Source organism: Excalfactoria chinensis, chromosome 8 (genome assembly GCF_039878825.1).
Source record: "Excalfactoria chinensis isolate bCotChi1 chromosome 8, bCotChi1.hap2, whole genome shotgun sequence".
In the NCBI taxonomy this organism is placed as follows: domain Eukaryota; kingdom Metazoa; phylum Chordata; class Aves; order Galliformes; family Phasianidae; genus Excalfactoria; species Excalfactoria chinensis.
The window spans coordinates 5,734,385-5,760,037 of NC_092832.1; the positions used below are offsets into that span (position 1 = coordinate 5,734,385).

A 25,653-nucleotide genomic window follows, 5' to 3' on the forward strand; every position below is an offset into this window, starting at 1 on the left:
CTTGTCTTCTGCTAGAGTACAGAGGAGGAAACCAGAGTTACCGGACAATGAAAAAGAAAAAAAGGATTTAATGATTTCCCAATGTACTTTTCTTGAAATACTTTTCTGTGATTTTAATTGGAAAATGACACTGATTGCTGTCTCGTGCATTATCAATTTCTATTTTAAAACTGTGCTTCCCTTCCCTGTGTGTCTACCATTGTTTCATGTGATGATGTTTCATGTTTGACTGGTCCCAGCTGAAGCCTGAGTTGAACTCAGTCCTGACTAATAGCACAACAGTATAACATCTCGAAGATGTAAATGTGCAGCATTATATCAGAGGGGAGGCAACAGGGTACTGATTTTATAGGAAGACATACTCAACCTTTACATGAGCATCTTTCAGTATTTAATTTTACGCTTTATGCAGTAGGATCAGGATTGTCACATCAGAATCACTGCACTGAAAATCATCTTTAAAGGCTCATACAGTCAGTTCTTCTGTGAGTTGGAAAGGAATTCCTGAATCATCCAAAGATAATTATCAAATCTAACCTGGCTCTTTCTTCTCCCTTTCTCCTTAGCACTGAACACACCCAGCTAGCTTTACTACTTCTTTGAGGTTTCACTTTCCAGTTCATTTATTCCTTATTGTTACACAGCTTTAAACTGCCTCTAGTTTATCTGTGCCTTTCCTGACATAAAGTGTTAGGAATTGAAAGCAGCATTTTGTAGCAGTGTAAGTTCATGGCATTTCAATCTTGTTAAACCGTTTTCAGCCTGATTTTGGTACTTTTCCTCCACTTCTTTCAGCAATTGCATGGCTTCTCCAACATGTGAAAGTTACTGGTCTGCTAACCAGAGACATATGCTTAAAAAACTTAAGTTGTACTTTCTGGTCTTTGTGCACTGGTAGGGGGGGAATAACATTATAATCTATAAGAGCCATACGGCATTGACAGGTATTAGGTAATCAGATGCCATGATGCTTAACGCAATTCTAGTTGTTATGTCTGAGTAGCTCAGGAAAGCACTTTATGTAACCCTTTACACAGCTTTTTTTTTTTTTTTTTTTTTTTAAACATATATATAAGCCTGGAAAAACTATAAACGATTCACTAAATAGGCCAATAGCAACAAGCAAAATAAGTTCATTTGATTGCATTAGCAAAATGGAAGAAAAGCAATAACTAGGAATAATTGGTTACCATCTGGCATTTAACAGTGTTAAGACCAACAGCCCTAGTGGTTTTCAGCACAAAAGAGCAGTACCCACAATAACCATATAATCACCTGTGTTGAAAGGGACCCACAAGAATCAGAGTTCAACTCCTGACTATACACAGGGCAACCTAAGACTTAAACCATTTATCTTAGAAAGCTGTCAAAATATTTCTTGAACACCAATAAGCTTGGGACTTTTCAGAGGTACTTGTTCCACTGCCTAACCCTCTCTCAGTGAAAAACTTTTTCCTAATATCCAATCTGAACTTCCTCTGGTGATGTTTAAACCATTTCATTCTATCACAGGTCGAGAGAATTGGTCTAATTACACACCCTAAAAATTGACAAAATGCATTGGAACTTGAGTGGGCCTTCAGAGTCTTTTTTAAGAGTCTATTTGTACATCAAACTGAGCCTTTCAAAATCATTAGATTCTTCTTCAGATCATAAATTGGAGAAAGCTTTGCTATAGCAGTGAATTATTTTTTGTGCAGCAATTTTTTTGTGCGTTTTTGTAATAGCCAATTATGTGTAGTATTGCTGAAGGTCATATCAATTTCAGAGAGGAAATAGTGCAGTTATTCATTCACAAAGTATTCTACTATTTTAAAAACAAAAGATGAGGTAGCATAGTCTGATTTACTATCAGTATTTTGCCTCATAGTCTTGTAACATAACAACGCACTATTATTTTGCTGCCTGTTACTGCTTCCTCTGAATTCACCTGCAGCATGATTTATGTTTAGCCACAAGACTGACAAACAGATCAGCACAGTATCTTCTCACCAAAACAAGCTGTGTGATGGGGCAGAAGACAGGTGCTATGTCAAAGCAGAAATTACAGAATTGCTTCTTAGTCTTGAGATTCAAAATGATCACGTTGCTTTTCTCCAAACACTCTTTCTTATTTTATAAATTTAACACACTAAAATTTACCATTGTATCAGTTTTGACTGTGGTCCTATTTGATAGTGCTAGCTTCCACTATTAGACCTGTTGCATCTACCTCTACCTCACAAGGGCAGTTTTTACTCAGGTAAGACAGATAAGCTAGGGGAGAAATGCAGCTGGACAGCTGGCTGAGATGCTGAATCTCACTGACCAGTTGCAATAGAGAAACTTTAACACTTTTCCTCCCGATTTGATTATCAAAGAATCATAGAATATGACAAATTATGTTTACTGGTAGCATACTGAAACTATTACACCAAGTCTTTTACTGCACAGCAGTTACAAGGAACAAAATTATCAGGCTAACATGAACTGTGAGCATTACTTCACCAGCTTTATATAAAAGAAAATGGGAATGTACATATGTTAACTGAATATATATATATGTAAATTGAAATAACGTTTCCTGGCAGCAGAAAGGCAGTTCTAAAGATGGATATGTATGTTAAACTAAGTGCTGTAGGTAAAAGAAAATATATAATCTATTTACAGGCCGCTAGATCAGACAAATAGCAAAAGAAGTATACACATATTGCATGCATAACGCACAGACTGGTATAGCAGTTTCTTAATAAACAGGCATACACATTGTTTAAGACACACTACCCCAACAACTTGTGGACTCATTATGTGCCCAGCACAATCAGCAGTGCACCTCAGAAAAGTCACAGGGACCTGGTCCCTGCCACATATATAAAAAATAATCATTTTACACCCTCTGCTGCAACTGTCTAATTATAGGTTAAGTTAACCTCAAGCCCTCAAAGTATTTCCACATCACTGCATCCAGTGTTCCATTACTGCACAGAAACATACCATAGTCTCTTTTGCTAATTTAATAAACTACATCTCTAAAGCATCGGTGGTGTTGCTACAAATTGGAAGGGTGTTTGAGAACCTCAGTGCCCTAATGGCTAGATACTATCTCCTAGTTTACAGCTGAAGTGTCTCAATGGCCAGTTATTATGCCTTTGGTCTTGTGCCAGTGTTGTCCGTTAGCACAGATACTCACTTATGATAATAGACCATCTTCTTGATGTATTTATAGCCTGGCGATACGCCAGCTTCTATTTCCTGGACTAGACTTATCAAATTATCATAGTCTTCACTTTTTAAATAGCCTCTATGTCTCTGATCATCTGAATAACCTTTCCTGCACTTATTCTGAGCTCAGACTCAGAGCTGAGCAATCAGACCTACACAAGATTTCTACACACACCGCAGCTGTGCCTTGTAATGATATTGATACTTTCCTAATTTCCTTTTGTCTGAATAAAACCACATATTGCTCGTGATTAAATACTGAGGCAGTAGCATTCTATATGTAACATAGGTTACAGTACACATTTCAGAGTTTTCAAGCTCTTTTCTGACCCAGTTGCTCCTCACGTCTGAACTAAAACTGGGTTAACACTTACCTTAGAAATGCGCCAGAAATGGTTCTTAAATAATACTTCTCTTCCTTCTTTTTTTCCTCTATTTCAGTTGTTTTAGGAGGTTCTCACCAAAATTTTCAACTCGAGATTTATTCGGTCTTTAAGTAAAATAGTCCCTTCCCAAGGTGGCGGCCAGTTACAGTACGCTGAGCTGAATTCAGTACTAGTTTAGAATGCTCACCACTTATGTCAGAACAAAGCTTTTGTAGATTTAAATGTGTTGAAGTTTGACAGTTTTGTCCTCTGTATGCAGTATTTTTAATATGAGGAAGGTTTTCCTGTGTCTTGATTTATATTCATTTCAAATATGCAAAAGAGGCATGCATTTCTATCAGCAGAAACCGAGCCTCCAGTACTCCTGAAAGGTTTACAACTGCAAATGCTTCAGTTCCATCAGGTCTGCCAATAGCAGCCAGCCTTTGATGTCATGCCATGGTCAGTCACACTAATCTGCCTGAAACAAGCCTCACTTCCATTGCAGATAAACATCTGCTGTTGTCCATGTTACATTGATTAACATGTATGTGCCATTCATTCATACTTCTTCTCATAGTTCATTTTTACTGAGCATGTAATGTGCTATTACTCTGCTGCTGTATACATTTTGTATACATTTCTGTTCTTCCTTGAAAGACTGTGAATGCTTCGGGCACTCCAACCGGTGCAGTTACATCGAGCTGCTCAATACGGTCATTTGCGTGAGCTGTAAGCACAACACTAGAGGTCAGCACTGTGAGTTATGCAGGCTGGGCTACTTCAGAAATGCTTCTGCAGAGCTGGACGATGAAAATGTGTGCATAGGTCAGTCCCGGGGTAACTGTGGCTTTTCTTCTGTGCCTTTTCAGCTACTGGCAGCTGCTAGGGACTGCTGCTGCTTAATTGCTAGTTGAGCCAGAATGAGCTTTTTCAATGGATAAGAACATCTGTGTAGACTTTCCATCTTGTTGCTTTAGTTTTCATTGTAGCCCCAAGGAAGTATTTTGGATCTGAGCATGATGATGAAATCCCTTGGCTAAGAGCCCTGGGAAGACTCTCCCAGGAAGCCCCGAGAATCTGACTGTGTTGGCCTGCAGCAGGGAGCTGTACATGTGTGAAAATGGAAGCTTTTGGGTCATAAATCCCTGTTCCTAGTCTAACTTTCAAAATTGTTAGTACATTCATGAACACTTGCAGAAGATCTACAAAAGTTGTCAGGTACATGAACAGAAAATAGGGCTTGGTGTTTGTTAACCCCTTTTCATAGAATCACAGAATAGCCAGGGCTGAAAAGGATCTCAAAGATCATCCAGTTTCAACCACCCCCACCTGCCCAGAGCCACATCCAGCCTGGCCTTGAATGCCTGCAGGGATGGGGCATCCACAACCTCTCTAGGCAACCTGTTCCAGCGCATCACCACCCTATGTGTGAAAAACTTCCTCCTAATATCTAACCTAAGCTTCCCGTGTCTCAGCTTAAAACTATTCACCCTTGTCCTATCACTATCCACCTGTATAAACAGCTGTTCCCCCTCCTGTTTATACGCTCCCTTCAAGTACTGGAAGGCCACAGAGAGGTCTCCCCGGAGCCTTCTCTTCTCCATCTTTTATTAATTTAAATTTTAAAAGAAAATGTTGCTCCAGATTCTACTCACAAGCTGCCAACTCCTCAGTCCTTTGAGAAGAAACTGAAATTATGCCCATGTGATTAGAATTTATCAGACCAGTTTGACATAATGTCAATTTAAACATAGGAAACCAAGATGAAAGCAGGACTCTAAACCTAATATCTGATGTAACTATCCAAAATGCAGAATTAAAAGCAAATGTCAGAACTAATGAAGAAATAGCATAGTACAAAAAATGTCACACAACAATAATACGCGTTGTTCTCTTATCACCTCAAGTCAGTAGATAGAAAATGATAGGACAGTAGGCAAAGACCAAGGACAGTCAATAAAAGGTTCGCTATTGGCTTCATACAATATCCAGTAGTGAACACATCACCACAGAAGGCATTATTCAAACAAGCGATTGACAATTTCATTATATAGAGTTGCTTATAGACACAAGCATCAGAATAACATTTTCCCAGTTTCTACCATGATTAGTTTTTCTTTCCACTCTCCAAGAAGGAAAAGCAAAAGAAAGAGGGGAAAAAAAAAAGAAAAAAAAAAAAGATTTTCATACCAAAATAGGCTACAGGTGAATAAGTGAAATTGTAATTGTAATGTTCTTTATAATCCATTCCTGAGATTCAATCCAGACATTTTGTAGGTTGCTATTATTTGTTTCAGTCTACAGCTTGTCAGATTTACATTTTATTTTGTGATAAACACCTGAATCCATCCATGCACCGCATTTCACATGTCCTTCTTTTAACTTTGCTTGGCAACACATTCAGAAAATGCATGATCTCCTTTGACATTAATTAGTCTGAACTAATATAAACTTCAGTAGGCAAGTCATGATTTCTTATATGACTGTGCTGAGGATGTTAACCCACTCAAATGTTATCAGTAAAAAGCAGTGTCCTTCATATGTGTTTGATGCAAACGAGGGACAGCATTGATATGACATCAGGGCTATATAATTTCAGCTGTCTAAATAGGCCTAATAAGCATGATACTCTGGGATTTTTCATCAGCTCATGCAGTAAATTGTTTTCCCACGCACACTTCAAGTGCTAAGTTAGCATCTGTAGCTATATGCTTAAGACCGGGAAGTTAATAAACCAGGGGTAAAAACTAAGTAGATTTTTAATTAATTTGCAAGTAATATATTTAGAATGTCTTAGTACTGTGCGTATCAGAATGGCCCAGACACTAAGGAAGTAAAATAAAATAAACTTCCATTTATCAAGTCTTAAAAAAAAAAAGAAAGAAAGAAAAGAAAGCAGAATTAGGTCCATCTAGGCCCTAAGCAAGCAAAATTCTCATGGCCTCCCATGCAAGATGACTACAGGATCAACACAGTTTTGCTACGTATTATGTAATTTGTTTAAATAAATAATATTCTTATTGGTCTAGGGCAGCACTGAGAATCATAGTGATCACAATGCGTGCAAAATCCTTGTTTCTCAACTGATTTACCAGCTTAGTAGTAGCTTTCGTACTATTGCTGGCATAAAACCAGTGAAGTGCAATGGATACCAAAAAACTTTTTAGGGGAGGGAATAAAAAAAAACAAACAACCAAAAAAGCAGGAGTTTGCGCTTGAAGTGCTTTCCTGATGTGGGGCTGCTAAGATTTAATCCTGCAAAGCATGGGGCATGTTTTCAATGCAGAGAGCAAATGGATTCACCATCCTGCTGCATCAAACACATGGAGTCTTGCTCTATTGGAAATGCTCATTTCTCTTCTGAGAGCAGTGTTTTGAATTTTAAGTATGATTAGAACATTACATTAACATTTTAATAATCAGAATTTCAGAAACTACAAATCTTACTCCCATAAAAAGTCTAATTTTTCCAGGTTAACTCTTTCCTCTTCAGCTACATATATAGAAAGTTCAAGGATATTTAGATAAGATAGGTTACTGGCAGCTAGCAGGGGTTTGGCTCTGCTTTATCAAAACTACTTACATAGTTCTGATATGTATATGGTAAGTAAGTGGATAACGTGAATCTTAGTCAATGCTATCTAGATGATGAAAATGTTTCATTTTTAAAACCAGAAGTATTAAAAAGCATTCAAATATTGAGAGGGGATTTTGCTGTTGTCATTTGATTGATTTTTTTGTTGTATTTTTTATTATGTAGTGAATGCAACATACTATACAGGGGGCTTAAATCTTATTTCATTATACTCTTAATTTTTTAGAAGTAAAATTAAATTTTATTTCCTAAAATGAAATATCAAATGTTTGTGGATTTGTCACTTAAATTCCAAATTGCCTTTAGTGGACAACCCAATTTCTAAATAAGTCATGCTATTTTAACCTATTTTTTAATTAAAAAAAAATTCACTGGGCACGCTTGTAGTGGAATTTAGCAGAATTGGAAGAACTTCTCTAGTTTACAAGTTCTTGATCAAGTCCTAATAACTCTGTTTCAGTGAATACACCCACTGGTAAGCATGAATAGTATTGAAACCTCCAAGTGGACCCAGAGTAATACATCATTTCCTTTGCTTTTCTGACATAAATACTGAAATACTGATTATTGTCTCACCTATAAGATCCAACCTTGTGGTCACCCTAGTCTTAAGCTCCAGTTAATATTGTTGAAAATTTAATAAATTCCAATGATAAGTTCCTTAAGGGTTGTTCTGTAGCTACTGTCAACCCAGAATGATAGCAGCAAGACTGCAAGCTTCAGCTCATTTTCCCAGTGTTTTATTCTTTTTTTTTAAAACTTAATGGCAGAATTATATTAATATAGTGCATTTCTGTGAAAAGATGACTTCTACTGGTATCTTCCCATCCTTTACAGTCACCAGATTGAGGTCAGGAGGAAGATTCCTACCCAGTTGGATCAGCAGAAGCTGTTTTTTTTCCTACCCTGGAGCCTGGTGTATGTTCTTGCTAAGATGATCTGGAAATGTTTCTTAATGACCTATTGTTACAAGGTCATAATGATACCTACTGTCTTCATTTGGCACTTTGGAATTGTAGCTTTTGATCTTTTAAATGTCTTAGGCAGGCGATGGGAAGTTTTGTATCATATAAAATACATATAGAAGTTTTGTATCATATAAGATACATATAGAAGCCTATCATATAGTGTTGGACAGTGAGCTTGGATGTTCTGTTGACCTTTCTAGTTTAGACTGTGTCAGCTATGTACTGGGAAAGACGCAGGCTACATTGAGTTACTGAAGGTTCCCACGTCTGCGCTCTGATTCGAACCACCACTTTTACAAAACTGGCTTGACTTACAGTTTTCTTTGTGTTAAAACACAACATGGACCTAGTACATCTAATGTATTTATATGATAACTCAGTAGAAAAGCTTTCGCTGACTCAGAGACAGGTTCTTGTTCTGTGGCCAATTTAGCACTATGTATCTGTAGCATTCAATAGCATAGGCCACTCATTTCTTTCAAAAATACTTCTTTTTAATCAGTGTAGGTCTGTTTTGTCCAACTAAGTTATTTTTAATGTGTAAGAACTGGGCCCTCTGTTTCTAATGTAATTCCAAGCCTTTTGTCCTTCAAGATTTTCTATAAACATCTTAAACAAATGTGACTTATTGCATTCAATATGTAACTCCATTCTATGTCTATTTACATGAACAATTTGTACATCTGATTAACATTAGAATTGCCAGCTTTTCAAGTGGCACCCATCACAGCATAATTGTGCTGTCTTGCACAATATTTTTGGCATTACAGCATTCAGCTTCATTAATGAATGTTGCTAGCTAACTGACTATATTATTATTGTGGATATCCAACTGCCAAAGGTAACTTCTCTTCCTCGGCATGCCAAATCAAGTGTCAAGTTCAAAGTGTCTTCCGTAATTTACAACTATTAGACACTGACACAACAGATGACAAACATAATTCTGGCAATGTTTTTTTTTTTTCAGTTTGTTTTTCTGACACAGATTTTCCATTGTATTTTTTAATATTTTCCTTCCCAGTTCAACTACGTTTTGTCATTTTCAATTTCACTGAATTTTAACCTAATGCTGGGGAAAAATTGCCAAAGGTAGTCAAAGCAGCAGCGATTCACAGACACACAAAGCCAGATTCCCAGCAGGTTGCTCAGATTCAAGAATCAATTTGTATGTCTTTTGCCTTCAACAGCAGCAGAGATCAGACACTGCCAAAATCCGAGTGTGTCTGCATTCTCAGGTGATGGAGGAGTTACTCTGGGTCTACCTGGGTCTACATAAAAATTAAGATAAGACCACTTGAAGAAAAACAAATTGAAGAATGAGAATGCCAAAAAAAATGAGCTCTGCTAGCTAACGTCTTCTTTGCTTAGCTAGCTGAAAGCTGAATGCTAATATTATAATCACAATAAAGAAAAGGGCTGTGGTTGAAGAAGATATATTCCCCTACAGTAACTGTTGTGGGAGGAAATAGTTTGGCCTGGACTTACTTTAATTAGGTCAATACACATGTGAAAAATATACAGCAGAGAAAGAGCCTCATTGCATCTTCCACCTGCCCAGTGGGAGATGAGAGAAATGAAAACAGCAACATAAAGCAAGTTTGATAAGTTTTGCATTACATTCCTTCTCACCTCTGCTTATCATTTTGGGAAACGTAAAAGGTTTATTAATGTCACTGATAAATACAGTCTCATCAATTTAATGACAGATATCCACAAAGATTACTATACTACTACTCCAAACAATAAAGGAAGACTATCTTGGAAATAACTAAAGTGCATTTATATAGCCTTCTAAAGCCATTCAGCATTTCTAAAACCATTGAGTAATATATAGATAAGTCTATAGATAATGATATGAAACGTTTTGCCCTAATGGCACATTGATATGTAAAGCTTTCATAATGTTTGTTAAATTGTCAAAAACATTCCTACCAGAACAGAATCTGTTACAATCACTTACCCTCAAAGAACAGGTATCTTTTGCCTCCGCATCTTTCTGTTTACCTTTTCTCTTCATATCATAAAATGCCTCTTCCTGAAATGACATATGCAAACAAATAAATGGACTATAGTAATTATAGTCACTACTCTTGATATTGTTCATAGACAGTCTTCCTTTACCTGTAACACTGGAAATGCAGCCTTTATGGTATTAAATGAATTATGAGTTTATGTAGACCTGAATCCAGTGTGTGTGTGTTGTCTTGTTTCTGCAGACTGTTATTGTAACCCTTTTGGTTCAGTCCATGATCGCTGTAATGACAGAGGATTTTGTGAGTGTAAGGAGGGAGCATCAGGGCCTAAATGTGATAAATGTCTGCCGGGATATATCTGGCACAGCTTGGGCTGTCAACGTAAGTAACTCAGAGTTGCCCCTCTTCTGCAACTTTGCTGCCTCTGCGTCTGTGTGCTATCATGTGCAGCTACTTAAGAGCAGAAAATAAGCAAAACCTCTGCAGGCTGCCAGAATGCCAGACTGCCTGAACCTTTCTGGAGACTCCCAGATGAGGACAGTAGATTGGCTGCACCATCCGTTAATTTTAGTATGCTTTCAGTGTCCTTGCTCTTGCTAATTCTTGCAAGAGCTCCCACTGGAATATATAAATGTGCATCTTGCTGTCTGTGAAAAAAAAACATTTTGTATACTAACATATCAGCACATTAAATGCAACTTCTAAATTCTTCCTAGAAGACAAAAGGTAATTTTTCTGCATGTTTGGTATTGTTTTGGGGTTGTTTTTGGTTTTTTTTATACTAAACTTCGACCTTTTGGATTAACTTTACTATATTATCACACCTTAGAACTGAGCCTCTGAGCAATACAACTGCATAATGGTGGCTTATTACGTTATCATTAGTGAAAGCTCCACGAAAGTTAATTTTAAAATATAATTGAAAAAACCTCCCTTAAAAATAATAGCTGAAATTTGGTGTAAACACTGTTAGCAACAAGTGTCATTTTAGCAGTTAGTTGGATATTTAGGTACTTTTCTGGTTAACAGGTCTTGTAAACACGTGAGTGGGAATATCCCATCGGTACACACTGGATTAGGCTTTCACTGTCAGTTTCTTTTGTTTTATTATAACTGTTTTGATCACCTACTTTCACAAACTCTATAGAGACCTCTCATGATTTTTTTCAGCTTTTCTCGAGAAAATCAATATGATTCTCTGCAGTAGAATTTGAATAAAGCATAGCAAAAACTTGTGTTCACACCGTGGGTTTAAATAAGATATTAGATATTATGTAGCTAAGATACTGAAGGGGGCTGAAGGTCTGTGTACTGTGTTGTATAGTCATATAATCAATATGGAAATAGAATAGGCTGTCAAACAAATTGCGTATTAATCACACGGTTTCTTGTCTTTATGATTTGGACACCATAACCCCAGTAATGTTCTTCTAATGAGGATTTTTTGAGCTCAACATATAATCAGACTGATTTTAGCTGAGTCAGACAAATTGTAAAAGTTTTAGACAGTTTCTGGAAATGCAAGCTAGTGCTTTTCTGTTTGCTGACAGAACCAATTAAGTGTCCCTTTCCACACTGTAATTTTCTGAACAAATCTCCATCTGATCGTGTTACTGTCAGATAACCCCTAAGTTTCATCAACTTATCTGATCAAGTTCAGAAGAAAAACTAGATGCAGTTGTCAGTTCTATGGAACAGGCACCAAATTTAAATCTTGTTTCTAGTCTTTTCATGGAGGAACAGAATTCCAATTCATTTAATTTTGCAGTGTGGCAATTTTAGCTTGGTTATCTTCCCGTTGAAATCTAAACAACTTACTGGCAAACAAGTGGGCCCCAATATACAGAAAAAATAACAACTCATTCTTTTGCCTTAACAAAGCACAAAAAAGTCATTTGTCTGGACTTGTAGTGTATGATCATACAGGGTTCCCTTGAGCTTGCACTGCACAGAAATATAAATATGCTAAGATGGATACATACACAGCATACCAATACATGTTTGTTTACTTTTTTGTCATATGTAGCCTGTTGGTACCATTACAAAAATCTATTTGTATGGACCTCTGTTGCTAAACATTGTTGATCTAGGACGATCAGAAGCTTTACCTACAAATAAAGTTAAGTCTATACTTTAGCTAGTTTAATTATTCTAATGATGGTGACAGTAAATGAAATGGCTTAGTATCAAGTATTAGTGAACCTATTTCGGTAAAACACTGCTGAAAATCCTGTTGTGTTCTAAGGCTTACAATACATCATTTGATAAATTACTGTTCAGAGTCTCCCTTGTACAACACATGGGTGAAAGACACAGAAGCTATTATCCTCAGAAGTATTCATTTAGGTACTGCACTCTTACTGATTTCATCTAAAACCTTTGAGGATCCAGGTAGAGCACTCATCGCTTGCTTCTCTGTGCATACAGAGGTCAGGTGCAATTTAAGACTTTGCCTCCCAGATAAAAAGCACTGTGATAACAACTGTTATCTTACTGAATTCAGGGTTTATGCTACACAGACACAGCAGGGTCTGGTTAGAACAGGAAGGTTTGCTGCCCTCAGAAATAAAAAGAGGCAGAAGAGGTGCAGCTGTGCCTCTGTGCCCACCCCTGGACCCATCTGTGCTGCAGGCAGAGTTTGGGGGAAGCAACCAGGGCTCAGCCCTCCACCATTCTTCCACATAACCTCCAGTGGTTTTCTCACCTGCACACATATGGAGATCAAAGCGAGAGAAATGAATTCAGAAGAGAATATTCTGGTCCTGAAACTCTTCTAGAACTTCAGAAACGTGGGAAACAAGATAGCCGTATTTAATTTTTCTGTTTCATTGCAATTAAACAATTTCTTTTAAAAAAGAATGTAAAAACAGGAGAAAACAAAATTCTAAACCTAGAGAGAAATTAAACCAGCAATGACAGTTGTTTTGGGCCAAAATGAACAGTTCATAGTGATAAGAGTCACCCGTAACAAAAAGTAGAATCATTTGCACAGAACTGAGTCTGAAAAACAGATGAAGGGAAAACATCATGCAGGACCATTTGATTTTCTAAGCACGCAGGTTCATAGTATTGCTATTTCATATTTCTCATCCATGTTATCTCAGGTATCTGAATCCTGTTGTGTTCATATAGGAGTGCTTAAAAATAAACCTTTTAATTTCAATTTCACTAGATTCCAAAAGCAGCTGTGTATTTATCCAATCCAACGAAGAAAAAGTTTCTCTTTTGGCTATCCCAACTTAGCAGCATAACTCTAATTTGCCTAAGACATGACCTTCCCATGGAAGAAAAAGGTGATATTATTCACTATTTTCCTTCATATGGCTAATGAGCAAAGAGGGATGTTGGAGTATCCTTGGTAACAAGGATAGCTTGCACCCAGAAGTTAAATTCACTGTATTATTTATTGACAATCATAGTTTTAACACATCTCATTTCAGTTTTCAGCCAGATGCCTTATGCTGACCTCTGAATAGTTGCTTTTATTTTACCCCCCCCTTTTTTTTTTCCTCCCTATTTCAAATATTTTTTATTAAGGCAGGAAGAAGATTACAATTACACTCTTATCTTAAAAGCGCAAACTGTGCTCAGTGCTTGTATCTGGACTGAACTTTTATCCCTCTGCAGCTCGCTAGATAATTCATATTCTGTTACAGCGTGCATTCGACTTCTTAAATAATTTAATTTTTTTATTATTTTTTTGTCTGCATTTTATCACATGCTACAAGTGTGAGAACCCCAGGCATTTGATCAAAATCATCACACAGATTGAATTTCAAAAGAAAGTCAAAGCTGAAGTTGTGACCCTGTGAATTTTATTAACATTGGCTTTTGGGTGTTTGTGATCAGTATTCAACAATAAAAGACGAGTTACCATCTTTTTCTTAAAATACATCCCATTCTTCTTTACAGGCTGATTAAATACATAAAGGTAACGGTATTTCCTCTTGAAGGATAGCAAGTTTTTAATACATATTTGTACACAGCTGTATCTGTTAGCCCTCCTGTATCTATATATTGACTTTCTGCATGGGGAACTATGACACAAATTCAGAAGTGGAAAGCCCTGTTTTCCAATTCGTCTTTGTAACTGCCTGTGTGCCTGACCACAGACAATCCATTTCTGTCTTATTCCATCCTTCTACCAGTGGCGATTTTAAAGCTTGTATCTTGTCAAGATATAGCAGGATTTACCCTTTACACAGGTGCTGCACTAATTTCTAGTTCTGGTCTGTTTTGGTGCCTGGACTGGCGCTAGCAAGTGTACTGCCACTTTGGAGCCAGAGATGAAATAAATGCAGACACAACTGACTGAAAGGTACCAAGTTCTGAACAGTGCTGTCACGAAGGAACAGTCTTTCCTTGGTCTTTATGCACAAAACACTGCTTTTACAATTCCTATTTTACATGATTGTTATGCAGAATGAAGAAATTGTGTGTGTATAGGGATTTGGATGTCAGAGAAACACTCCGCTTCAAACTACTCTAAATTTAAATGCAGAATAATTCTCCTTAAACCAATCCAGAATCCCACTGCTTCAACTCAAGGCAAAGTATGACTTACAGGTGTAATAACAAGCAAGGCAAAATTACAAACAAAATTACAGAGTTATCATACCTGATTCTCAGATGATTCAGAACGCTGATTCCATTAACCTCAGTGGAAGCAAGCTGCCTTACTACACATGCCGAAATCCTGGGTCTCCTAGAGCTGAGAAAAGACAATGTGAATATGTTTATTATCATGTTAATTCCAAAATACATGCCCACAAAACAGCCATGCAGATATAGCAATAGACAATTTTTTACTAACAAAGTATAAGTATTATGGAAAGATACTACTTTTTAATGAGATGTTGGATTTAAAAGAGAAACAGAAGGCTCATCTCTCTCTTCAGAGGGTATTTTAGACACCAAAATAAAAAAAGCCCAGAACACAAACATTGTATTTTACAAAAAGAATAAAATGAACCATCTTTCCTCTATGAGGAGCACAAAGATGAAAACACAAGAAGCTTTCTATATATAGGTATTACACAGATACACATAGTAACCATAACATGGCCAGTTGGAATCAAGTCTCAGACTGCTCTTAGTACTGCCTCATTAAAATCTGTCAAACATCCTGAAAATGGAGCAACCTGCAAAAGAAATAGGTTAGAGAGACATTTGTAAGTTCTCAAAGACATTATCTAAAGCTTCTCTGTGTTGGAAGGAAAGCCTCTGTGAATAGGATAAGGACTGTGAGTTAGGTAACACCTGTGTGTGGGGCAGCTCAGGGAAATAATGGGTCATAAAACAAACAGAAGGAGGAATAGCACAGGGGGCTAGTTTACATTAAGCTAGCACCTTACTAAGAAGCAAGAGGCTCTTAATAGGCTGCAGTTCTTCAGCTCAAGAGCTCTGATAACCAAGTGATCAGATTTGCTGTCTCTGAACAGAAATTGAGCATCAACATTTGTGTGTTTGACTTTTATTAGAAACTTTTTTTCCCCTGCAAGGTCAAGGATTGGATTGGTGCCAAGAAGTTCTTCTCTTGATCTTGCCCATGTATCAATTTCAAAGCTGCTGTTCCGCAGCTGTCCAAACTGCTCTAATGGCAGGTGCTGCAATCCCACTCCTCCCAGTTTTAGTCCCACATCCCCAGGAATATCTCAGGCACTTTTTGGACCATCACTGAACCATTTTAGAGCTAAACCAACAGGATAGTAACCAAACAAGATTTTTTCTGCTGCATTGGAGAAGGGGGAGCAGCCCATCCTGTGCTGGGAGGGATGTACCTTGGCAGCTGGGCTGCAGTGGGCTGCTCCACAGCAACATTCTCCTCTCCATTAGATCAGTCACAGGACAGCTGTTGGTATTTGTATCAGATAAAGCCATACAGTCTCAGATGAACAAGCAAGTGGACAACAGGGAGACATCCTAAATAAATAAATAAACTGTTCCATAATTTCTCCACTCTGCACACCAAAAATAAAAGGCACCATCCTAGTCTGCAGAGCAATACTCTTGTGTTGAAATGGTATAGGAACTTCCTATGGGCAGAAAAAAAATCTTATTATGTGTGCAGGGACAAAATGAACAATAGCAACGGGTTTGGGCAGAGTGGATTTCATAACGGGCCAGTTTGCTAAAAGGGCATAGAGTTTCCAGGTACTGCAGTACTTTTGGCGCTATGTCAGAAGGAGCATTCTGAATAACCAAATACGAGGAAATTCATAAAAAGTTAAACAAGTAGCATTATTTGTTTTCAGATGATTTTAAAATGGTTAATATTTGATAGCACAATGATAAATATTTTAATACAGTATATTGCAGTCAGTTAGGAATAGATCAAAAATAAGCAAAGTAAGCTCCGTAAGATAAACTTTTATTAGGCACATGAAATAGAACGTAAAGCTTGATAGCAATTACTGTTTAATCTATTCACATTTGGAAACATGTTGAAGAGAAAACTTATCAAGCAGTTAATTGTTATGAATTATTAAGTATTCATTTGAACAGTGATGAGCAGGTCTTTTCCTCTGAAGATCTGTCATGTTTTCCTTGTAAGCCTGCTCAGTGGCCATAACTATAATTTGCCTGCTCAGTATATTTTTAGGTGGACAGAAACAAAAAGATCTGTACCACCACAGACACACTCATGAGACGTTTTTATGAAGAGGCCTTAAAAGGATCATTTGAGGAGCAAGTTAAATAATTTCCATCCTACTTAACTGGAGTTAAAAACTACTGACCCGAAGCAATTAAAGATAGTCGGCACTTCCTGCCATGCCATCAATACAACTGACGGCAGTGCTGACACCAGAACATGCTGATAATTAAAGCTTCAGTATTTAGGGCTTTAACTTCATTTACATGTCTGCAAATATATCTCTCCCCAGAGATCTTTCTGCTCATGCTGATGGCAATGTGAAAATCAAAGTTTAGTTGATAGGTGTGAACTTGTAAGGTGCTGACTGTCTACCCTAACAGAAGCTAGCCTACCCCAGTGCAAGTAAAATTAAAAATTAAAGGCTCTCAATATTAAGCATTAATAAATGGGTACGATTGAAGCAGGTATACCAGTATTCAGTCTACCTGTAAATAGCTGATGACTCAAAGCTTTTTAAAGATGTACTGATACTATCTGAGGTACTTCCAAAAAAAAAAATGTGTATTTCTTTATACATTGACATTATTTATTATGGGTAATCTATAGAGGTGTAAAACATCTCAGACAACATTTTAAAGGAATTCAGTTGAGCTAAAGGATTTTTACCATTTAGTGTCTATATGTTGAGTACTTCAGCAATGAATTTCTGAAAATGATCAAGTCCTTTGAAGATCTGAGCTCCCAATTAGAATGCTTAACAGAACTATTTTTTTTTTTCTGAATTTTTCAGAAAAAATATTCTGTTATATATTTCTGAATTTCCAATTCCAAGCATTTTACCTAGCTTGTAGTAAAGCTGGTCTTCAAAACCTGCATGGCACGTGATTATCTTCACATTTCCAGGCCTGTAGACCCTGGGACATCTTAGGTAGAAACCTGAGAAAGCCTGCAACCAAGGATCAATTTATCCCAGTATTGTGTACCTCACAGTAGTATTGAGTAGTATTTCATTTAGTACAGGCATCCACACTCTAGGAAGCTACAGTGTAGGGACTGTCTTAGCCAAAGAATTAATCAGTACCTTCATACTTGTCTTGATGAGCCTTTGGTCCACTGATTTGTCTAATCACTTCTTAATAATAAATGCAGTAATTCTTCAACTGGCTGACTGACAACTTCATTTGATTTTTCCTAGTCCTTGGACAGGAGAGATGTAATAATAAATGAATAATCTTTTCCAGTTCATCTTTTCCATAATATTCATGATTTTCTAGATTTCTATTGTATTTTCCTTCAGTAAATCTTCCCTTTCATAAACTAAGTAATCCTAATCCATTTAATCCTCCCTTTACCAGTAGCTGTCTATATCTATGATCAAATTACTCTACTTTTTATTAATAACAATTACCTAGTCAATATTTCAAGCAGCATTAAGGACATTGGTGCATCATATGGTGACTTTTCTGTTTCATCTTTTTTCCAAAACTAAAAAAGAAAATCAAGATTTCATTTGCCTCTTTGACTGATGCAGTCAAAATTGTCAGTAAATTACCCAGAACTACTTTTAAGATCTTTCCTAAGTGGTAAAAGTAGGTATTATAGGTGGAGGCATTACTAGGCATTACTTGTCATAACTGAAATTCACCTGTGATTTTATTGTATTATTACCCAGCAGCTTAGAAACGCTTTGGAAAATCTTTACAGAACACTTTTATAATACAAGCAAACTTACGTTACTCTTCATTCACTTTTCTAGCACACTTCTGCATGTTTAATTCCTGACACGATTCTTGGAGCACTGAGTGGTAGTCTCTTTTCAATTGTAGTGACTGTCCTTTATTCTTATCTAATTTTTCATTATTTATTCCATGATTAATGACGCCTGAAAAAATAAATAAATAAATAAATAAATAAGAAGTTAATCCCTGCTTGTCATACTCCTTCATTTATTTGCTAATTCTGCTCTTCCTTATAGTTCCTATCAAATCACTTCCTGCTGAAGAAACCACGACACCTTAATAGCCTGTAGATCTTCTCAATCTCTTTGGAGCTCTTTAGAAAAATCCCATATGCTAAAGCTGCTTCTTACAGCTGATAAAGTCAGTCCCAACAATTGAATTAGTAAAATCACAGGTAACGGAAAATTGTTTTGGCTTTTTTCAAAATCCTTGGATCAATATTATTTGTTTCCTGTGACCTGATAAGACACAATGTTCTCAAATTGTTAAGAATGGTTTCTGCAGAATTGCCTTCAGAATGTGCCCCCATCAGGAGCAGCAGCAACATGGTAACCTCTTGAAACTCTTCCACATACTAAACACTTGATAGATATTTTTTCCACAGCCATATCTGATACACCATTCATTTGCCATACAGACTTACAGGAAAGGTTATATTTCTGATGTGTTTCCAAAAACAAATTAATTACTGATTTTATGACTTCAGTACATTGCCCTAATTCATTTCTGGCCTTCCTTCGTGCCTTAACATGTTCTTATAGTTAATATCCTAGAGTTGATGCTCTTTTATCCTCGATTTTGTTATCATTTCAGAATTGTTCTTCTTTACTGTTGGTAAAAATTGTTTTTGTTTTGATAGTCACTTTACATCCATAATGTGACTTGCTCACCAAATCATCTGCAGTCGTGGTGCCCCTTTGGCTTCTTTCTTGCTGATAAGTGCCCTACCTACATAATCCTCATCCTTGTTCATGTACTAACTCTTGCAATGACTTCAGATTCACCTCGTATTTAAGCATATAAGTAAATAATTCTTCAACAAACATGAGAATGATGAAATGAGAAACAAAGTCATAAGTGCTAGTCCATGTTTTTAGCCAGAACTTTGACTGCTCGTCATATGAGAACAATGAAAGTGAATAAAGTTTTGCAGGCCCCAGCCAAAATGTATCTATGGATACATGGAATGAAAAGGGAATGAAAGCCCAAACACAAGCATTGTGATATTCGGTACAACATTAATGGTATTGTTCCTTTCAGTTTACTTCATCAATTTTGAGATAATTTTGCCATTATGAATGGCTCTTCACTCACATTGGACTATATCCAGTGGCAAAATCATTAAAATAAACTTTTAATGGGAGCCAAGTCAAGCCTGTTATAATTATCTTGGCTATTCTAAGAAGAATAATTAAGTTGTTAATAAAAGTTTTACTATGATGATCAGGTGAGAAGAGAAAGATGTGACAGTACTGGAAGTTTTCTACAGAGAAGAGAGAAGAGTTTGATCGTAACTCAGATGTCGATAATTAATGTCTGTAGGATCTCCGTCAGCTTGGTGAATTAAAAGGGACCACATTCATTAACATCTCTTATTACAATACACAGCTGGGGCACATGATGATTAAAGCATTATGCCCAAAACTAGTTTATGCATTTTTATAACTACAGTTTGGACAAGTACTTCTTAATATGCTATTTTCTTCTGCTCTTTTCTTTCTAATAACTGTCTTTTTGTTCAGATAGAACTGCAAAGCCACATATGGACAATTATGTGGGTGCCATTGGCTGAACCTAGTGACAATATTTTGATTTGTACTTCTCTTTGTAGATCAATTTACACACAATATTTCTTCTTTAAACTTAGTACAGTAAAATTGAAAATCTCTCCTACTTTGTAGACACACGTGGATCCTGTTTCTTTTCCATATGTACAAAGAATAAACTATAAAAAAAATCTGCTGATCAAGAGAAATATTGTTCCAGTAATAATGATCTCCAGTGGAGATCAGCGATGGAACTGTATAGTGAGCATCTCTGAATTGCTGAACAATCAAATTTGAAGGCTTTTCCAATGGGCTCAAAAATATATTCTTGCACTTCAAAACTGCTTAGCCATAACCTCTTCAGAGGCAGAACTGTCGCCTGAAAAGTTATTTACGTTCATCTTCACTAGCACCCAAGCAACAATAGGTCAGGAATGCACAAGAGTTAGAATCAAAAGTGCTCCAAGCTGTTACCCATATACACTAGACATTTTCAGCTCCCATACGCATTGACTGACGCAGGAACAAAAAACACCTCCCGCATTCTCAGCATATAAATATATGTCCATAGCAGACAATTCTGAACAGAATACACCTGTGTTCTGTTAACGAAAATGCTTCATCACTGAGCTCCAAGTATTATATATACTTTAAATGGGAAATGAATTTCCCTTTAAAGTCAAAACACCTTGAAATAGGACTCCATTAGAATATCGTTTCCAAGGAGAGTAAAGGGTTTTACCACACATCACTCTTTTTTTAAGAACTGAAGCTGCATTTTGACAGAGAGGCAATAAGCGCTGAGTAGAGTCCAGGGAGAACATGTTGCTCTCACAAGGTTCAGAAAACCAGCTTACTTCCTACTGATTTCAAGAAGAGGAGAATCCCAAAATGAGATTTAAACTGGGACCATTATTGCAAGGAAATTTATATTGAGGGCAAAAATAACACCCTTAAATCAGCTCCATTGTGCTGACATTATGAAGCAAATTGCAGCTCTCTGAAAGACTTCAGTTATAAGGAAAAGAAATCCTATTCTACACATATTTACAGATAAATTACAAAATTGCATTACAATGCAAATGTCTCGAAAAAAAAAAAAGCCAGGTGTTTTTGAAATGACTGAAATTACACATGTGCACACATACCATTTGGTACACTGGGAAGGCACAAGAAACAAAGGCTCTACATGCACAGCATAACTTCTGCACTGATTTGGAAATTTGGATCCAGATTTATACCACTTATCAAAATATAGCCATATACTGCTATAATTCTTATGCAATGACCTGAGAGATCTGCTTGTTCATGCAAAACCCTCACTGGTTTAACACACAAAAGCTGCTTAGAGAAGTGTACTTTGCTTATATCTTTTATTCAGTGGCACAGTGACAACTTAACGATGCTACAGCCCACGCCTGCTCTGCAGCATTAGAAGACCTGGAGTGTACTGCAGGTTGAAAACACTAAGCAAGCTGTGTTGTGTACCTCCTGCACCTTCTCCCACCCATCCTGGCTTTGGCCCAAATCCCTCTGTTCCAGTTACATCTCCTCCTCTTCAGCATTCATCTTTCTTTGAGCTTAGCAAATAATCATTCTGTAGCTTTCTTGCAGACTTGTAGAAAGGCATCATCCCACTGAGATCTGCCTCTTATCAATTGGGAAAAGTTCTCTCAAAGAGCATTTCACACTCCTTCTCCCCCTCCATTCCTCCCCCCCCCCCCCCCCCCCCCCCCATGCTCTTATTTCACTGTCCCTGTGTTTGAAACCTGATAAGGAACCCTGCAGAAGTCTATCCTACCCAAGACCATCTATCTGTCAGTGCAGAGGCTGGCCTGTGACATGATGGCTACCTGGGCTTGCAGTGTAGCTCCAAGGAGCAGGACAAAGTTCAGTGTTTGATCTCATGGAGGTTCAAGCATAGAGTAGTCCTACAAAAAGTCATCTTACCTGGAATTACAGCCTTATCACATCTTCCAACATCATGTGCATGTATGTATCCACCACCCAGCACTTTACGCAGGCATACTGCAAACACTGGTTCTTCACACAGGAGGGAGTGCAAAGGAATATATGCAGTCCTGAGGGAGATGGGTGATCAGAGGAAAGCAGATTTCCATTGCAGTCTCTGCCAAAGCTACTGAAAGAGAAGGACAAACACGATAGGAGTTAGGCATGTCCAGCTTCTGTAAGGTTGGGTCCTGCATGGGGGGGATGTCTGAATGTTATTTAGCAGAACTCCATTTACATTTTCTCTAAGAATCCTTCAAAGAAAAATACTGTCACTTTAAAAATAAAAGTAATAAGCATTTTACAAATGCATTTTCACAAAAATTGAACATTTTGTGCGTGGCACTTCCATATCTAAACTAAAGGTGAGCATATGAGTTAACAACGTCACTATCTTCGGTACTCTGAAGGAGTGTGAGGAAAAAAGTCAGTTTTGGCTGTTCAGATTCACACGTGAGTGGAAGACTTTCTGAATAGAGCTCTCATTTCTGCTTATCGTGAAGGTTGAAGGTATTGATACAAAGTATCTGTAGAAACATAACTCACAGATTATAGAGGAACATACTGAACTTCTGTCCAGATCAATGTAGATGTCTTATTTTTCAGCACTGATGTGACTTGGCAATCCTCTGAAAACTGGAGAAAATAGTTGTAGATAAAATAAAGCAAGTGATTCTAAGTGAAATCATATTATACAGTTGTCTATTCCTTGCGGATTTCAGGTTTCTTCATTCTTCACTAATAATTAAATTTTAACACTTTTGCACATCAGAGGTTATGCAAGAACTTTCCCTCTATTAAGTACAGAAGGAAACAGCTTGTACTCTTTAAAGAGCCCTGCAGCTGGATATTTTTATATCTGATTTATTTAATATTTTGTCAAAGTATGATCAATACCCATATTAAGTGACACTTTCTTTAGTCCATATAACAGTACAAAGAACTTTTCTGACACTATAGCTGAAAAAATGTTATTACAACCCTGTTACTGTCAAATTAACTTAATTGTAACAGCTGCATAATATTATTGTGTAAAATGTGTAGGTCAGCTAAGTTGGTCCTGTTGGTTACGCCTGTGCAGTGAATTGCAGCAAAACTAGTGCACCTGAACAGAATCACTCTGAGAGACCAGCATCTATTATCCATCTGCAATCCATCTATTACCCAACTAATGGCTGCCCCGTCGTGAAGATAAATGCACACTGAAGCCTAAAGCTAGCCCGTGTGTAGCAATAAACATTGTTGGTGAAAACTACCATGAAGTCCTTAATAGCTTTAATTATTTGACACATTAATTTATTATTTTTGCTGAGTGGTACAAGCTAGATGATTGAGTCACCTCATTGGTATTCCAATGAAAAGAGTAGGAAAATAAAGCACTTCACCAACTAAAATCCCACTTACAAGGCAGCATGTTATCATCCAGTATGTTTCAAAAGGAATTATGATATAAGATCATTCATTGATTTCATGTTAATGAAATAACAATATAAATAAAAGCAAAGCCAAGATAAAGCACAGGAGACAGTAAAGTTTTGCAAATGTTCCTTCCTGATATATGAACATGAAGTAGCCAAAGGTTGAACTGGTCAGATTAGAAGGCGGCACACATTTGACATCATTATTTCTAATTGTAAGAATATTTAAACATTTTATGCAATGACATGTGCTACTTACAAGCTGGTAAGATTGCATATTCCTTTTTTAACTTCATAGTTGGTAAATGTTTTTCAACCCGAGACTCTCCAAATTCCCTTGGAAACAGTGATCAACTCTACTGTTGCATACATCTAAAAAAAAAAAAACAACAAAACAACAGAACAGGCACACACAGGACCTGCATTTGTACCCTCATTTTGTTAGGGCAGGCAAAACATTTGACTTCCCTTGGCATCAACCTCTCTATTATTCACTGGCAGCAATAACTCTTACTCACTGAAGAGCTTCGTGAGACCTGCAGGGGCAATGTTTTTATCCCCACTCCAGAATAGCTCAGCAAAAACACTCTAAAGACTTTCATCCACATTCAACACAATATGTCAATGTAAATTCCCAACATTGTTGCTTTAACAAAAATAATTGCTGTACTTTAGATTTCAGATACTTTGCAGGAGGTATATAAATGTTTTACCTTTGCATTGTAGCTAATCTTCACAAACTCTGAAAGTCCACCTGCCGAGAGATCCTAGGCCATTTACTTTGCACATTCGTGTTTTGGTCTTTCATAGTAGAGTATTATCCTAACACCTCATGCAAAGTTTCAATTTTGAAAAATACATGCAAGAGAAATGCAAATTCATTATAAAAACTTACTTGTGGCTACCCTAGCACAGCTGATAGTCCCAATTAAATAATACAGAAATATCTCCGTATCTATCAATTGCATCAGAGCTTCCTTTCCCTTTGATAGTTACTTGTGCATCCAATTTTAATATCCTTGCTAATTATGGTAGTGTAATTTAAGATTATGGATGTTTCCATTGGCTGAAATCACAGTGAAGCTTCTGACAGATATTGCTCACAACTTCTCACGTTTTACAGGAGTCACCTCCAGTGTGGTTGTACAGCAGCACTGTATTACAGCAGATGTCAAATGCAGGCAAGGAAGTGGTGCATGGTGGGGAACCTGCCGGCTAACCTCCATCCATCCTAAGGGAAGTTACAATCTGCAGGGACCTGAGGGTATTTGGGAAACCAAATTCCACCCACCAACTGTACACAGGGCCTCTTGACCTGTGTCCTCTTGACACCCTGTCCTCTGTATCCAGGGGGTCATTATGCTTAACCAGCTTTTATTGATAGTGGCTCTACTGAAACCCAGACTTAAATAAATATATAAGTATCCAGAAGGGAAGAAGACAGATGGTTTACACATGTTCATTTATCTCCAGGAAGATAAGAAATAATGGTACCACAGCTTACAACTTTGTTAGCAGAATACGAATGATAGGGACATGTAGTGTCCCTTCTGAGCAAATAAAGCTATGATGTAGCTTATTGCTTTCCTGAGATTATCCTAAAATATGGTAGGAGTCATACTGAGACACTGGTGCTCCTCCATAAGCAAAATGATAAACAAATGTGGGGAATTTTTTTCTTCCCTTTGAGAATTGTTCTCTTTTGGACAAGTAAAAATCAAAACCACGCAAATCACACAACTGAAAGGTTAATTAACCACTTCCAAAAACCCTCCAGTTTTTCTTGGTTTCATCTCAACCGTAATTCTTAGATGACTAAATCAGCATTTGTTTCCAGCCATTTTAACAAGCAATCTGGTGTTGTTGCTGATAAAACCGTTATGACTCCTTGATCAGGCAAGTAAATGTATTCCCAAATTCTCCCCATCTTTCTGACAGATTTGATGCATTTCTTCTCATTATCATTTATTAATTAAATCCAAGAATTTTAGATAAAATGAGACAGGGGAAATAATCTGAA

At 37.1% G+C, this 25,653-nt stretch overlaps 1 protein-coding gene across 10 annotated transcripts in view; it reads left to right on the top strand.

Annotated features, from left to right (window-relative positions):
- NTNG1 (netrin G1) overlaps positions 1 to 25,653 on the top strand; it is a 146,919-nt gene that overhangs the window by 112,405 nt on the left and 8,861 nt on the right. For 3 of the 10 annotated variants that reach the window (XM_072343204.1, XM_072343206.1, XM_072343208.1), the window contains one exon: positions 10,349 to 10,486. The exons of 4 other annotated variants lie outside the window; for them this stretch is intronic. In XM_072343204.1, the coding sequence (XP_072199305.1) occupies positions 10,349 to 10,486 (138 nt within the window). Of the gene's footprint in view, positions 1 to 4,226; positions 4,395 to 10,348; positions 10,487 to 25,653 lie in introns of all 10 variants that reach the window. 3 more of the 10 variants (XM_072343203.1, XM_072343205.1, XM_072343207.1) reach the window with 2 other exon arrangements.